Source organism: Ictalurus punctatus, chromosome 12 (genome assembly GCF_001660625.3).
Source record: "Ictalurus punctatus breed USDA103 chromosome 12, Coco_2.0, whole genome shotgun sequence".
In the NCBI taxonomy this organism is placed as follows: Eukaryota; Metazoa; Chordata; class Actinopteri; order Siluriformes; family Ictaluridae; genus Ictalurus; species Ictalurus punctatus.
The window spans coordinates 19,346,935-19,364,470 of NC_030427.2; the positions used below are offsets into that span (position 1 = coordinate 19,346,935).

General features: G+C 39.4%; 1 protein-coding gene across 1 annotated transcript in view; it reads right to left on the bottom strand.

Annotated features, from left to right (window-relative positions):
- The window catches only part of slc2a3a (solute carrier family 2 member 3a), a 29,503-nt gene that overhangs the window by 11,068 nt on the left and 899 nt on the right, over positions 1 to 17,536 (bottom strand). Inside the window, exons 3-6 of the mRNA XM_017482509.3 lie at positions 11,618 to 11,716; positions 7,086 to 7,246; positions 3,673 to 3,913; positions 1,952 to 2,114 (exon numbers count right to left, since the gene is read on the bottom strand). Coding sequence (XP_017337998.1) covers positions 1,952 to 2,114; positions 3,673 to 3,913; positions 7,086 to 7,246; positions 11,618 to 11,716 — 664 coding nt within the window. The remainder of the gene's footprint in view (positions 1 to 1,951; positions 2,115 to 3,672; positions 3,914 to 7,085; positions 7,247 to 11,617; positions 11,717 to 17,536) is intronic.

Sequence of the window (17,536 nt, forward strand, 5' to 3'; positions counted from 1 at the left end):
GTCTTTCTTTTATAGTTTAATACTTATTGTCAGAGACTCTCATTTCTGTTTAGGGCAGTTGCAGACCATATTCCTTTAAATTGCAAGAGAAACCTGGTACTGGTGCAATACTGGACTAGTAACTAAGAATGAACCAGTTACTACAGATATGGCATGTGGTGGGAGCAGATCATTTCGGGGACAGAAAATGGATTACAAACATCAGAATAAGTATACCTTGTCCTACCTTGTCACTGTTTTTTGGAATTCATAACTTTGTTTTTGGTTTGTTTTATTTTACACATTTTAACAGGATGTACCCTGGGCTGGTAAACATTTGTTTACATCTTCCTAAGGCGGGCTGAGAAACAAGTCCTTTTCTTGGACTCTGAAAAACCAGATTGCTTACTCAACAGATAAAATCCAAGGTCCTTCAACCATAAAGTGATAACTTCAGGGAGAAAAGGGAGGGAGCCCTCCCTTCCTTTTTTGACTCAGCACATTCCACAATCAGAGCACTACAAGAGACAATGACTGTAAAACTCTCAATATATCTTTAAAACCACTGTAATCACCTATTTTCTTCCAATTTCTTCATATTTATAACCACTAAGTTGCCACTAATTGTTTCATTTATTTAGCATGTATTAGTATAATATGACTAGTATGATTATTGTGTATTAATATTAGTAGGGTGTTAACAACGGTTAATATATGTCTTGTGTGGCATGTGTGTGTTCGTTGAATAATTTTCTGATAGATAAAAGTAAGGAAATTCAGATAGTATGTCATTATATGTACATGTTAGTTTTTTGGACAAAGTTTAATCCACACATTATGAAAAGTGTGGAACCACCCATCTGCAGAGACAAAAGACTGATTAAACATCATGGGCAGAGCATATGGCTTACATATGGCTGCCCTAAGACAATCTCTAGTTGATTGGAACCCTTAAGGCCGGGACTAGCCAGAGAAACTTCAAATCCAACTCTCTGTTCTTGCTCGCTCTTTTTCTCTTCTCTCTTCCCCTCTTTGCTCGCTCAGCTCATCAGAGGTGGTGGGAAGGCTCCAAACAAAATCTGCCTGGAGACCCAGCCTAGAATTCCCCAGCTTTTCAAACCTCCCGCCACCAGCTCTCAAAACTTTCCTCCTACTAGACGCCGTTCCGTTCAGCATTCTGATTGGTCTTCTGAGACGCAACTCAATGCCGACCAGGTGAAAAAATAACCATTGCGGGAATCCCCTCACCACCACGATGTAACGAGGACACCCCATCAACAGGCAAGCAATAGCCCAGAATCTAGCTAAGACTGGTGCCTATAATATTAAGTTTAAAGCCCTTCTAAAGATGTGAAATTAGATTGATAAAATTGATGGTTTGTTCAGGTCATGGTCTGTGAAATAACATCTTTTGTTATAACTGAACTTCATTCACTCTGTTAAACTATTTTCACCTCTGCTTGCGTGTGTGTGTGTGTGTGTGTGTGTGTGTTTATGTGTTAGATTAGTTTCTGTGTCAGAATAGTTCAATAATGTTTCATCTGTTTTAAACACGTGTCTTATTGCTTACGATCTCCACTGCCTTGAATTATAAGTCTTGCTATAGGCTCTTCAAATAATGCTTCACTGTGGTTAGGATATTATTGCTAGTGGCCACAGAGGTACTGTCTAATGTATAATTAATGAATACACTAAGTTCAACTTATCTCTGGATGAATAGTTGATCAGAGATACTAAATTAGCCAAATTTCCCCTTTTGAGCTGGTCTGCTAGTCTCTCCTGCATATTTGGTGGAGAATACAATACCTCAATTTAACAGCTAATTTTCATTACATATAATGGTGGAGAATACAACAATTTAATGCAAACAGCAAATTTTCTCTACATAATAAATATTAATGATAGTGCCGCTATCAGTGAATAAAAAACATAATAAATGAGACAATGCCACTGTCACATGTTAGGATTTTACCTTTGCGAGCCTGTTCTTCTTTATTAAGATTAATGAGGAGATAGCGTGGACTCTCAGGGCAGAAAGGTAGCAGCAAACATTGTAGTACAGCAGGGATCACAGTCAGAGCCAGCAGCAGAGGCCACAATTTATCTGAGCCTAGCAGAAACTCCAGGCCAAAGATCTATATGCAGCCAAAAAGTTAATTGGAGACACACCCATAAACTTACATATACACCGATCAGCCATAACATTAAAGCCACCTGCCTAATAATGTGTAGGTCCCCTCTGAAAGTGTGCTGTGGTATCTGGCACCAAGACATTAGCAGCAGATCCTTTAAGTCCTGTACGTTGCAAGGTGGGGCCCCCATGGATCAGACTTGTTTGTCCAGCACATACCACAGATGCTCAATCGGATTGAGATCTGGGGAATTTGGAGGCCAAATCAACACCTTGAATTCTTTGTCATGTCCTGAACAATTCCTGAACAATTTTTGCAGTGTGACAGTGCGTATTATACTGCCACTGTAAAAGGCTGCTGCCATTACGGAATACCATTGCCAAAAACGGGTGTACTTGGTCTGCAACAATGTTTAGGTAGGTGGTATGTGTCAAAGTAACATCCACATCAATGCCATGACCCAAAGTTTCCCAGCAGAACATTGCCCAGAGCATCATACTGTCTCCGCCGGCTTGCCTTCTTCCCATAGTGCATCCTGTTGCCATCTTTTCCCCAGCTAAGTGATACACACGCACCTGGCCATCCACATGATGTAAAAGAAAATGTGATTCATCAGACCAGGCCACCTTCTTCCACTGCACCATGGTCCAGTTCTGATGCTCATGTGCCCATTGTTTGTGCTTTCAGTGACAGACAGGGGTCAGCATGGGAACTCTGACCAGTCTGTGGCTATACAGCACCATATGCGGCGATGCACTGTGTTCTGACACCTTTTTATCATAGCCAGCATTAACTTTTCAGCAGTTTGTGTTACAGAAGCTCTTCTGTGGGATTGGACCAGATGGGCTAGACTTCGCTCCCCACATGCATCAATTAGCCTTAGGCGTCCATGACCTTGTCGCCGGTTCGGTGAACCTTCTTTGGACCACTGTTGGTAGGTACTAACCACTGCATACCAGGAACACCATACAAGACCTGCCATTTTGGAGATGCCCTGACATCTAGCCATCACAATTTGGCCCTTGTCAAAGTTACTTAGATCCTTACACTCTCTCATTTGTCCTTCTTCCAACACATCGACTTTGAGAACTGACTGTTCACTTGTTGCCTAATATATCCTACCCATTGACTGGTGCCATTGTATCAAGATAATTAATGTTATTCACTTCACCTGTCAGTGGTTTTAATATTATGGCTGTTCGGTGTATCCCTACATATATACAGAATTAGCATGTCAGCAATAGAGAAAATTAGCATGTTAGCAATAGAGAAAATTTAGACAGCTTGTCTTTGCTTGAATTAAGTTAGCAAGGTCAATGAGGGACAGATTGGTAGAGAAAACAAGCCACTGACAGTCATGTTTTCTGAACATTAAATAAGAGAAATAATCATCTTAAAAATAATTTGATTATAGGCTTAAATGGCTTTGTAGTAAATTCACAGTAATGCATAGTTAAATTATGTATTTGGGTGGAATTATGAATAAAGTAGGAACATTTTGAAAGACAACTATTTAAATTCTGTATGAAATAACACAATGGCAGCATGTGAAATAATTCACCTGTGCAATCAAGATGCCTATTACCACGCCAAGCTGGTGTAGAGTCCCAAAAGCTCCCCGGAGAGGAGTGGGTGAAATTTCCCCCACATACATAGGGGTGAGACCAGTGAAAAGGCCACAGAAGAGGCCAATAACCAAGCGGCCAGCGATAACCATCTCAAAAGAAGAGGAAAGAGTGCAAAGCCCCATGAGTCCTCCACCGATCAAGGCCAAGATATTCACCAAAAACATGGAATTGCGTCTGTAAAAACAGAAAGAGAAAGGACTATGTGAGTTTGTAAGGTAACAAAAAGTAGGGATTACTCAAACAAGGGTGTTCATTGTGAGGTAGTGGTTAAAACAAGTGAGGCACAACAAAATAAATATTACTATACGAGTTACAGGAAGGTAAAAAATAAAGTATCGTGAGTCAGCAGTCATGATAATAGCAATGACCACTGAGTGCACATGAATGACATGTGATCTGGCAGTGTGCTGGAGGACTGAAGCTACAATAATATAATGATCAAAATGGACCCAAAAAATATATATAGAATAACTTTGCTTACAGATCAACTCTAGAAACTCAAGAGGCAAACATAAGATTATGGATGTAAACATGAACACTGGATAACCACCAGGGGTGATGTTTCAACACCAAGGTTTGCACAAATGTTGAGGCTTTCTGAAACTAAGACACATGGTGACCATCGTAAAAAAAAAGACATCAGTAATGGCTGATATTCCCTTTGGAACCTTCTCGCCAAGTTCGGCTTAGATTCCGTGTGACAGGGGCCCCTGGGGGTTATCCGGTGATCATAGAACAGGGTTACATTCATAACCCTAAATTTTATTTCAACCCTCCAAATCTTCTAGAGGCAGTGTTTCAAGACTTGGATAACCTTATATTACTATGTCATGAGGAATCAATTCAAACTGACTGGAAAGGTGTCCAGGTATGCCACTTATGGTTCTATGACCAAATAGCTGTTGTTTAGTTCACATAACACTGTCAGCTGTGTACTGGACATTATAGGTAATGTTCCACACACCCTTGTCGCACATTAGGTTTGAGACACCCAATATTAGGTAGGAATCTTGAATTCTGTCACACAGTTACCCCATGTCTATTCATACAACAACTAAAGTTGTCAAGCTAGGTCAGTCATGGATTACTATGCATTTTCCAGTGGGCTGTTCAGTTCCACTAGGGAAAAAATGATGTACCGAGGTGAATCCCTAGATCTGTTGTACCACCTCAGGGTCCAAGCACCACTCTTCTGGGCATATGTGCTTACTCAGCAGCAAGACCACTGTGCCATTGCTCTGACCTTGTGGGTAAGTTCTGTGTTGCTACTGTTGGTGAGCCCAGTTGGGTGAGAGCTCCTTGTGAGATGGAGAAACTCCTGTCATTCTGAAAATCACTGTATTGTTGGAATGGCTCAGGATTTGACAGCATCACAAAAAACTGGTAGGAAGGACTTGAGGGCTATCCAGGGTCCCCTAAATTCTGATTAGCTGACATGCCTTTTCCCATTCTGAGGTAAATCCCTGTGCTCCCTGGTAATTAGGACTAGTGTCTTGTCAAAGGGATGATGATTTGTTCCTGGCAGCAGGCTAAACCTATTTGGGAAAATTTCCTTAATCACAACCACCCTTGAGGGGCTTACTGCTGCTGCAGTGGTTAACAGCCCAGTCATGCCAACAAAAGCTGGACCCGCTCATAGCAGTCTATCCAAACTGGTAAGGCATGATAACATCACTCATGGGGTAAACAGAGTTGGCACATCAAAGGTAACTTGGTCCTTGGAGGAAGTATGGCTGTACTCCTATGCCTCTGGTCCATCAGAGGCATAAGGGCTGTCTTTCTATGCTCTCTGTTATAGAGAGGAGGTAGAGGCTTTGACCTGTTTTTGAAAAAGGCAACCATAATGTTATTAAAAAAAAGGCTACCATTGTGTTCCAGAGTAATAAGGGCACAATAATGCAATGCTGATGTTACCCCATCTAAAAGAGGAGCTTAAAAGACTCAGATGGCTGTCCTTCTGAAAGCATGTGAAGTAGAATCTCTTATTCAAAACATGGAATCTATCTTCCTCTGTCCAGGGACAGCGTACTTTTCTGAGACAGATGGTTCTCAGTAGAATTAGAATCTGGCCAGGCCCTAAGCCCCAACAGCTGGGTCAAAGGCAGAATTGAAGCTTATATCAAAGTAGCTTAGTCGTTAAGAATCGTTAGAAAAAAGTTTCTGGAGTTAAGAGTCTCAACAGCAGACCCTGTCCTTTTTGAATGGTTCCATGGGGTGAGAGCATCCACTGAAAGTCCACCCCCATTTAAGTTGATAGTGTTTAGATGACTACAACCACATCGATAGGGATCTGCCCTGCATCCCATTCTGGGTGTCTTACTGTCAAGAGAAATGTCAATGGCTGTGGACTGAAGTAACTGCTCCCATGTACAGTAAGCAGCTGTGGTCAAATGCCTGTGGACACCATATGTGAGGCAGTATCATAAGATCTCATCCAGATGACAAGTACTGTGTTGTGGGCCTGAATTTCCACCAGGAACAGTTATATTATGACATATCACTTGGAATGTTTTTCTAAAATGCTCCTAGTCACTAGGAAAATTGTTCAAAAGTCTGAGTCTGACCACTGCCACAAGTTGTAGATGCTCCACATGTGTATGAAACAAGAAGAATAAAAGAAAATGTCTACCATTACCGACAGCTTTTTCTAGTTTGGTCACCATGGGCTTAGTGTCATGCATGCATGCATTAAGTAGGTATCCAGGTGTTGAAAAACTGCCCATGGTGGTTAGGAGGAGTGAAACAAATCAGTGTACTATTTAAAGCTAAACATTACATTCTTAATATATTCTTTTCTAACCTTCAAAAGAACACAAATGCAATTGATTTTATGACTTGTAAGGGCTTGTTTTGCTATGATTTGCATGAAATAAATCAATAAATCAAACCAGCAGTAAGGAAGTTTTTACTGTCACTGGGGCTTGTTACCATGGTAACTTGGTTAACTGTCATGGGCACAGGCCTCAGTCTGACCAAAGATGCAAGTGCTACTTATAATTAGGGCTGTGACAGTGGCCATGACAACCGCATCACTGCAGTGGTAGTTTGCCACCGCGGTGGTGGAGTCCCGCCTGCAGTAGTGTCACATCACACGCCACGTTACTGTTTCTGCTTGAGTGGGCACTATGATAAGTATAAAGTTACAACAATTGGTACATAAGTGTAATAATAATAATAACAGTTGTTAGATTAATTTATACTTATAGTCTACCATATAGTGGGAGAGTTTATATTAATACACAAATTACGTAATCATATTCAAAACCTTATATGGTTTGGCCCAGGTTTGTTTGAGCAAAATTCAGTCAGGCAAATAAAAAACAAGAACAAGAATCAGCACACTGACCGTCCAAACTTATTGGCAAGGACACCAACACTGAAGGAGCCCATCATTCCACCCACGCTGAAGATAGCCACTGCTAAACTCCACACGACTGTGCACACTCCAGGCTCAATGGGCTTGTGATAACGTTCCATCCATGTGTTGTTGAAGAATGTACGCAGTTTCTGATAAAGTGAAAAACAAAAATAGCTGTTATGATAAGGTGAGTGATACTGAGATAATTATTTCTTTGATAAACATGATCAGTGATCCCTGTCATAATCTAAGGGATAAAACTGGCCTTCTCTCTAATCATATAAGAAGATAAATTGTTTACAGGACTTCATGAATTATGTAGGATTAATATATTTAATATAAATTAACACATCATCAGCACTACATACAGTATAAAGGAGAAAAGCATATAATCCAAATGACAACATTAAACATGTGTGATATTATCATCCCTACATAATATTCCATTCCCTGAGTGACATTACATTTATTATATTATTAATATAATAATAATAATAATAATAATAATAATAATAATAATAATAATAATAAATACATCAATTATATTATGTTACCAGGCCTGCCAACCATTACACATTTTGTGAAGGAACTCCACAAAAACATCGGAGTACGCATCAGAGTGTTAGATAGTAAATGGTTAATGATTAGATGCACTGCATAATGACTGCTCTAGTTTTAAATAGCTTATGAATGCCTGTGCAGCCGTAATTGATTGAGAGGGAATGTGTTGGTAAGTACTAGTTACTCATGTTTTTTAAATTTCTAGACATGCAAGTTATATTTTATATATATATATATATATATATATATATATATATATATATATATATATATATATATATATATATGTGTGTGTGTGTGTGTGTTTGTATGTATGTATGTATATATATACACACACACACATACATTATATATATATATATATATATATATATATATATATATATATATATATATATATATATGTACACACACACACACATATATCTGTTATATCGTCAGTAAAGGCACGATGCCAGAGAGAGACGGCAGAAAATTAAAGAAAAACTGAAGAAGAAGGCATTGAAAGGGACATCTTATAACTTTGAAACTAAAAAGCCAGTTCAACAAGCACTGCTGCAGTTTTATGGAAATCAAAGTGCTTCCAAATGTAAAACTAACTGTGAAATTAATAGTTTTACTGACTTTACAGTAAGTTATATGCAGTGGGTGTGTCTACATCTGTTGATGGTAATACATTTCATAACGTTTAAATGATTCTTTGGATTCATCTCTCGACTAAAAGTTTACATTTGTTGTAATTATTTCTATAAATGTAAAAATAAAATACCATTAGGTTATATCAGTAGTGTCATTCTCATATTCATTATTGTGACCACACACAGTCTGTTTATAATGTCAACCAGGGTGATAAGAATATGTAGTTAAATTAAAGCTAGTAAAGTAGTAACGTAGTTAAAGTAGTAATTTTAGTTCTTTGGTGATATAGCACCCCCCTTACATTTGAGCCCCTGCCCCTGAGGAACTCTCTGCATGTCCCTGGTTCATTATTATTTTTAATGAAAAACACAACAACTACAAAACATTACAATCACAAACTCGCTTATATTAAATCAAATCTTCCGCCATCGTCTTGTCAGTCAGCTTGCCTCACTCTTCCTGTCAGTCAGCTCGCCTCCCTCTTCCTGTAAGTTAGCTCGCCTCACTCTTGTCACGTGATAAATGAAATCTGGCACCTTCTGCGACTCTGACTCGTGCTCATGCTGAATTGGGCGGATGTGTTCAGTTTTTAATTGTAGCGTCCGTTCTCTAACAGAACTAAATGATTTTTTATTACTATAAAAAAAACAAAATGACAGTGGAGGCGGTGCCGCGGTGGGCAAGTGCTATAATCGGTGTGCGGCCGAACACCATGTACCGACTATCGCAGCAAGCTTAGTGACAACCATCCATTACTTTATAGTCAAATATAAAACCTGTTTAAATGTTTTAAGTGTGTGTATCAGCACTTTTTGTACATTTTCAACACATACAGTGAAGGAAAAAAGTATTTGATCCCCTGCTGATTTTGTACGTTTGCCCACTGACAAAGAAATGATCAGTCTATAATTTTAATGGTAGTTGTATTTGAACAGTGAGAGACAGAATAACAACAAAAAAATCCAGAAAAACGCACGTCAAAAATGTTATAAATTAATTTGCATTTTAATGAGGGAAAAAAGTATTTGACCCCCTCTCAATCAGAAAGATTTCTGGCTCCCAGGTGTCTTTTATACAGGTAACGAGCTGAGATTAGGAGCACACTCTTAAAGGGAGTGCTCCTAATATCAGTTTGTTACCTGTATAAAAGACACCTGTCCACAGAAGCAATCAATCAATCAGATTCCAAACTCTCCACCATGGCCAAGAGCAAAGAGCTCTCCAAGGATGTCAGGGACAGGATTGTAGACCTACACAAGTCTGGAATGGGCTACAAGACCATTGCCAAGCAGCTTGGTGAGAAGGGGACAACAGTTGGTGCGATTATTCGCAAATGGAAGAAGCACAAAAGAACTGTCAATCTCCCTCGGCCTGGGGCTCCATGCAAGATCTCACCTCGTGGAGTTGCATTGATCATGAGAACAGTGAGGAATCAGCCCAGAACTACGCGGTAGGATCTTGTCAATGATCTCAAGGCAGCTGGGACCATAGTCACCAAGAAAACAATTGGTAACACACTACGCTGTGAAGGACTGAAATCCTGCAGCACGCGCAAGGTCCGCTGCTCAAGAAAGCACATATACATGCCCGTCTGAAGTTTGCCACTGAACATCTGAATGATTCAGAGGACAACTGGGTGAAAGTGTTGTGGTCAGATGAGACCAAAATGGAGCTCTTTGGCATCAACTCCACTCGCCGTGTTTGGAGGAGGATGAATGCTGCCTATGACCCCTGGAACACCATCCCCACCGTCAAACATGGAGGTGGAAACATTATGCTTTGGGGTTTTTTTTCTGCTATGGGGACAGGACAACTTCACCGCATCAAAGGGACGATGGACGGGGCCATGTACCGTCAAATCTTGGGTGAGAACCTCCTTCCCTCAGCCAGGGCATTGAAAATGGGTCGTGGATGGATATTCCAGCATGACAATGACCCAAAACACACGGCCAAGGCAACAAAGGAGTGGCTCAAGAAGAAGCACATTAAGGTCCTGGAGTGGCCTAGCCAGTCTCCAGACCTAAATCCTATAGAAAATCTGTGGAGAGAGCTGAAGGTTCGAGTTGCCAAATGTCAGCCTTGAAACCTTAATGATTTGGAGAAGATCTGCAGAGAGGAGTGGGACAAAATCCCTCCTGAGATGTGTGCAAACCTGGTGGCCAACTACAAGAAACGTCTGACCTCTGTGATTGCCAACAAGGGTTTTTAAACCAAGTACTAAGTCATGTTTTGCAGAGGGGTCAAATACTTATTTCCCTCATTAAAATGCAAATCAATTTATAACATTTTTGACATGCGTTTTTCTGGATTTTTTTGTTGTTATTCTGTCTCTCACTGTTCAAATAAACCTACCATTAAAATTATAGAATGATCATTTCTTTGTCAGTGGGCAAACGTACAAAATCAGCAGGGGATCAAATACTTTTTTCCCTCGCTGTATTAACAATACCATGATAATACTGATAACCGTGATAGTTTTGGTCAGGAGAATCGTCATATTAAATTTTCATACCGTTACATCTCTAGACTCCCCATGCTTTGTTGCCCCTTGCAGGTTTATCAACCCTGTGTTTGAGTTGGGATTCCAATTATATTTTCCTGGATTTTGTAAATAAATACTTCTTTTAATTAAGACAAATAAATCCAGTTTCATATCATTTACAATTACCGCCATTGTATAAAAGTGCATCAATTTTCCATCAAACTAGTGTGGTATTCTCATCATTTATTCGTAAATATTGGTCAAGTTCAACAGTATTTACTAAGTTTTGCCAACCAATGTACAGTGTAAGCTACAGTGTAAGTTACAGTGTTATATTCTTGCTGCCTGAAATAAGGGATAGAGCTACAAAGTACTTCTGTAAGTTGTTCTGGATAAGAGTATCTGCCAAATGCCATAAATATAAATGAAATGATTATCCAGTATGTCACCCTTACTTTGGATTACCCTCTGACCTAATACAGGGGTGCCTAACCCTGCTTTGCCTGTTTACAAATGCTGAGTTTGAGCAACTTCATCTTTGCTTGCTTGAATTTTTGTAAATAAATACTACTGCACATGGATATACTTCCTGACTCTTCTTCTGACTATGTTTAATAACTTAGAATATATTAATTATATTTAACAAATATTGAAAATTCTGACATCAGACAAAAAGGGCATTTGCCTGAAAGTTTAGGAAATGCAATTTGATGGACTTAAAATAGACAATCTTAAACATTTTCAAGTGGATTTTTGTGAAACTGTGGAAGTTTGAATAGTATAAAATATTGAAAGGTGCAGGGATTAAGCTACAGGGATCTCACACACATATTTTTACCTGCTCAGGTGCATTGATGACCCCTGTGTTGTAGCCGAACTGCAGGGAGCCAATAACAGCCGTGGCCAGAGAGAACAGAAGATAGCATGTCACTTCCTTCTACAGAAGAGAAAAGGGAAGAAGTCAAAATAAAGTAACTGTAGTAGTTAAGGTAGTGCACTGCTACAGGGATGTTAAATAGATTACCAAAAACTTAAACTCAAGCACACAAAAAGACAAAAACCAACCCAATCACAGAGCATGGCATTTTCACAAATACTGTGACCGAGCCGAATCTTTCTGTTGAATCATGATATCTATGGCTATGGTCCTCAAAGGGAGGTCCAGGGACACCCCCAGGGTTCAGTCAATAATAGCCAGAGGATCCACAACTTTCTATGTATTCAATTTATTGATGAATTCTTATAGATATTAGCCTATTTGACTGGTCACTTGAATTGAATGAGCTTAATCCAAACTTCTGTTTAAAAAAGAAACAAAAAAATGTATGCCAATAAATAAAGTCAATTTGAATCCAATGAATATGGGTGTAAATAAAAATCTTTGTGGCTCCAAAAAGAGACAAAATATTATTGCACATATTTTAATAAACCTATTTTAACCTAAGGCCCGTTCACACAGGTAAAGGGGCCCCTTTGTGCAAAACAGTTTGATAAGGCCTGATCAAGTATAGGAGGCTGTAGTGCTGAGTGAACAAAATCCACAGAACCACATGATCCTGAAGCTGCCAGAGCACTCAGTTTATGACTTTAGCTTCACCTTCACCTCACATTTTAAATGTGAAAAATTCATGCCTTGTGAAGTGCATGAGGATAAATTTACCACCGCCAGAATTACTGGTACAGAAAATGTACCAGAAAATGTACCCTCTGGCTTGCTCATTAGGGATAAATTCATACATTTAAAATCTATATCCTGAATTTATATATTTCTGTAAAGCTGCTTTGTGACAATGTCCATTGTTAAAAGTGTTATTCAAATAATAGATGTCTTTGTGGTTAATTAACTTAATCTCATACTGGATATATGAGAGAAATCTCACTTTTAACTGAAGTATTTCTTCTGATTAAACCACATGTCTCCAATATTGGCCTTTTTTTCCCCCCAAATCTCATCAGAACATTGTTAGGATTTAGGGAAGGGACCTGCTTTGTATGCGGAGCGATGGCTACTGCACAGCCAGCAGGAGGAACAAACTCAAGGCGGAGCATGAGGGGGAAGCGACATTCCCCATGACGCTAGAGGGGGGAGTGCTGCTCTCCACGAGGCCAGAGAGGGGAACGAGGTTCTCTACGAGGCCAGAGGGAGGAACGATGTTCTCCGCGAAGCACGAGGGGGGAACGATGCCCTCTGTGGAGCAAGAAGGGGGAGCGACATACGGCGTGAAGCAAAGAAACGGACCAACGTCTTCAGCAGAACATGGAGGCAGAGCGACGGCCTCAGCCGAGCAGGAAAGTGGAGCGAAGTCCTCAGCCGAGAAGGAACGCAAAGCGAAGTCCTCAAGGGAACATGGAGGCAGAGCGACATCCTCAGCTGGGCAGAAAAGCAGAGCGACGTTCTTAGCGGAGCAGGAAAACAGAGCGGAGCACTTGGCCATGCCGGGATGCGGAGCAACATCTTCAGCTGAACAGGGTGACTGTGCGGCGTCCTCAGCTGAACAGGAATGCTGAGCGGCGTCCTCAGACGAGCAAGGAGGCTGAATGACGTTCTCCATACACTTGGCATGCTGGACGAGATCCACAGTGGGGGAGGGAGGGTGGTCAATGGTTCCAGCCTGGTTGGAAGGCTCCCACTTTGGCTTCTCCCTCTTGGAACCACCTTGGAAAAATTCTGCTGCATCCAGGTTCATGGTTTTACGTTATGTCACGTTATGGAGGTTGAGACGGATACAAGTGCAGAATTTTAAAGTTTAATAAAGAACCAAACAAAATACAAAAAGACACTATGACTTTGAGGCTAAACACTGTGGCAAAGACTAAACATCAACCAAAGAACAAAACACGGCAACAGGATCAAAGGCAAAGAAAGACAAATGTAAGACAAGGAATGCAGTGCAAACTGTGGCTATATACACAAGTGATCATTAACAGAAACGTGATTCAGGTGCAGGTGGTCATGTGCCTATGATGCAGTGGCTGCTCGGAACTGTAGTTCAGAGTTCCTTCTCTGATTACATGACACAGGAAGACAAATCCAAAACGTACAATAGAGTTGTCAAAAACAGGCAATAGGTCAGGCGATCGGAAAACGGACATTAACTAGACTAAAAAAGATTTGAGCAACGAGGCCAAGAACTATGAAAAGATGAAAACTATGGCACAGAAACATAGAACAACTGCTTGGTATACGAAAAACTCACACAATATTTCGCAATGAACAACACGACATGAGGGGTTTAAATGACAAACGTAATCAAGGATGAACACAAAACAGCTGAGACTAATGATGAGACATAAGGGAAACAACCAATGACAATACGGGGGTGGAGACAGGACAGAAATCATAACAAATACACATGTAGAAATTAAACAAAGTCAATGTCACCAAAAAACTTTGGGTTTCAGAGCACACCGCATGTTCCAGCACTTTGCACGAGTGGAAATCATGACAATAGATATGAATTTTAGCGAGCATAAGCAATTGTCTTCATATGCTTCTCTACCTGTTAAACCATATATTAATCTCTTATTTCTAATGCATTAGTGTTTCTGTAGTGACTTTTTTTAATAGAAAAAAGTATAAACTTATAAGGCAGGCTGGTTAGTAAACAACTGTTTCTAGGTGTTATAATGAAAGTGATGAGAGGAACTAACTTATTTCACTGACATGCTACAACCAGTGGCCAAAAAACGGAATATGCGCCTGTTTTTTGTGTGCCGGTGATTGAATTTATTTGTGATGTGACACTCCACAGTAGTGTTTAATAGCTCATCTGAAAGTAGACAATCAGGGCTTTAAGAATTTGCAGTTTTTCATATGCATTTCTTTTTTTACCTAGCCTACTAGGTTTAAATGTTATAATTTTATTGTGCCTCTGACTGGGCCATTCCAAAACATTGATCTTCTTCTTCTGAAGCCATTCTTTTTTTAACTTGGATTTATGCTTTCGGTCATTATTGTGCTGAAAGGTGAAAATTTTCTTCATCTTTAGCTGTCTAACAGAGGCCTAGCGGTTTTGTGTCTAATTGGATTGCGGCTATCCATGATTCCCTCTATCTTGATTAGAGCCCCAGCCCCAGCTGAAGAGAAGCAGCCCCATAGCATGATGCTGCCACCACCATGCTTCACCATAGTTATGGTGTTCTTTGGGTAATAAACTTGTCTTGTTTTTGTACCCCAAAAGTTTCATCAGACCATAACACATTTTGCCACATGGTTTTGGGTGTTTTAGGCAGGCTTGGATTATTTTTCATGGAAAAGGGCTTCTGTCTAGCCACCATACCCCATAGCCCAGACATGTGAAGAATATGAGAGAATGTTGTCACATGTAAGGAATGACAAGTACTTGCCAGATGTTTCCTCCTTTAACTTGCTGTACAGTATGTATTTTGGTAGGCTCCATGATAAGTTTTCTTCTTGTCATTTTGTCAATTTTGGAGGGACGTCCCGTTCTTGGTGATGTCACTGTGGTGACCCATTTTCCCCACTCCACATGATGGCCTTCACGATGTTCCATGTTAATGTTTTGGAAAATCTTTTTTTACCTCTCGCCTGATTGACACATTTTGACAATGAGACCTGTACAAGCTTTGTAAACTCTTTGTGACCATGGTCAAGGAAATCCTACAGGAACAGCTGATCTTTAATTGGGGTTAATCATGGTTATCCAAAGCAGTCATATGACTGTTCCGTATGTTATTTGAAATTAAAGATATATTCCAACATTTTCTACCAACATATGTACTTATGTTTTATATATTTTAAATGCTGTTTAAATTATCAAAATTGATAATGTTGTTCTGTGATGACAGGAAATTTTAATATATATTAAAAGCAGTAATATATATTTATAAGCAGTCTGATAAAATCAAGATGTCAAAAAAATCAGAACAGAAACAGCTGATCTTTAATTGGGTTAATCATAACCACTTCATCATTGACAGGTGTATGATAATTACTTTTGAGCATGAGTTTGAATGTGATTGGTTTATTCTGAGCGCAGACACATGATTCCTAAAACATTTCCATTTGTTTTTCACTTTAATTTTGTTGTTTGATATGTCACATTAAAGGTGGGAAAATATCAGACATGATTTATCTTGGTTTCATTTTCTTACATCACAAAAACCAGTAGGGGTGTGTAGACGTTTTATATCCACTGTGCTGTGAGTATATCTGAGAACCTCACAGTGACTCATTGCCAATCCCCCACGTGATGTGTAATGGATATTCACAGCAGTCACATGGCCGTTCTCTATAAAATTAAAGATGAATTCCAACATTTTCTACCATCAACATCAAGAGTTACCACATTTGACAGTATTATTTTAGTGAGAGCATTGTTTAAATGATCAAAATGAATAACATGATAATAATCTGATATTACAGTCAGGTTATTGTGTTATGACAAGACATTTTAACATAAAATTATACAGCACAACTATTTTGCCATTGTATTATGTATATACTGGTTTGACAATTACATAGGCTACAATATTCATTTAGATCAGCAAGTGATCACATACAATATTATGCACAATAAAAATGGGGGAAAAATAGGCATGTGGCAGGGACATGGTTTGAGTCCTTGGTCCAACAAATTGTGCATTACTTTCTTAAGTAGTTTTTTCCCTCTAGATATACAACCCGAATTCCAAAAAAGTTGGGATGCTGTGTAAAATGTAAATACAAACAGAATGCGATGATCTGCAAATCTCATAAACCCATATGTTATTCACGATAGAACACAGAAAACATATCAAATGTTTAAACTGAGTAAATGTACAATTTTAAGAAAAAAAAAAGGTAATTTTGAATTTGATGGCCACTGCACATCAAAAGATTCAGAAAATCTGGAGAAATCTTTGTGTGCAAGGGACAAGGGTGAAACTCAATATTGCATACCTGTGATCTTTGGGCCCTCATGTGGCACTGCATTAAAAACAGGCATGATTGTGTAATTGAAATCACTGCATGGGCTCAGAAACACCTCTAGAACTCACTGTCTGTGAACATTTGTGCCTTCCACAAATGCTGGTTAAAGCTCTATCATGGAAAGAAGAAGCCATATGTGAACATGATCCAGAAATTCTGCCGTCTTCTCTGGGCCAAAGCTCATTTAAAATGGACTGAGGCAAAGTGGAAAACTTCGCCACGTCCTCAAAATTAAAGAGGACTAAAGTGGAGAGGGACCGTACAGCTTTTTATCAGCGCTCAGTTCAAAAGCCTGCATCTCTGATGGTATGGGGATGCATTAGTGCCTATGGGTTGGGCAGCTTGCACATCCGGAAAGGCATCAATGCTGAAAGGTATACACAGGTTTTAGAGAAACATATGCCTCCATCCATATTCCATCCCATCTTTACTTCTGAGAGAAGCTGCCTCTCTAAGATACTCTTTTTATACCCAATCATGTTACTGACCTGTTGCCAATTAACCTAATTAGTTGCAAAATATTCCTCCAGCTGTTTCTTTTTAGTAACACTTACTTTTCCAGCCTTTTGTTGCACCCGTCCCAACCTTTTTGAGACGTGTTGCTGCCATCAAATTAAAAATTACCTTATTTTTTCCTTAAAATGGTACATTTCCTCAGTTTAAACATTTGATATGTTTTCTATGTTCTACTGTGAATAACATCTGGGTTTTATGAGATTTGCAAATCGTTGCATCCCAACTTTTTTGGAATTGGGGTTGTAATATTTTGCTGCTAGGGAGTTGTTTAAATGTAATTGGTCTTGTGTTATGATATAATGCATACTT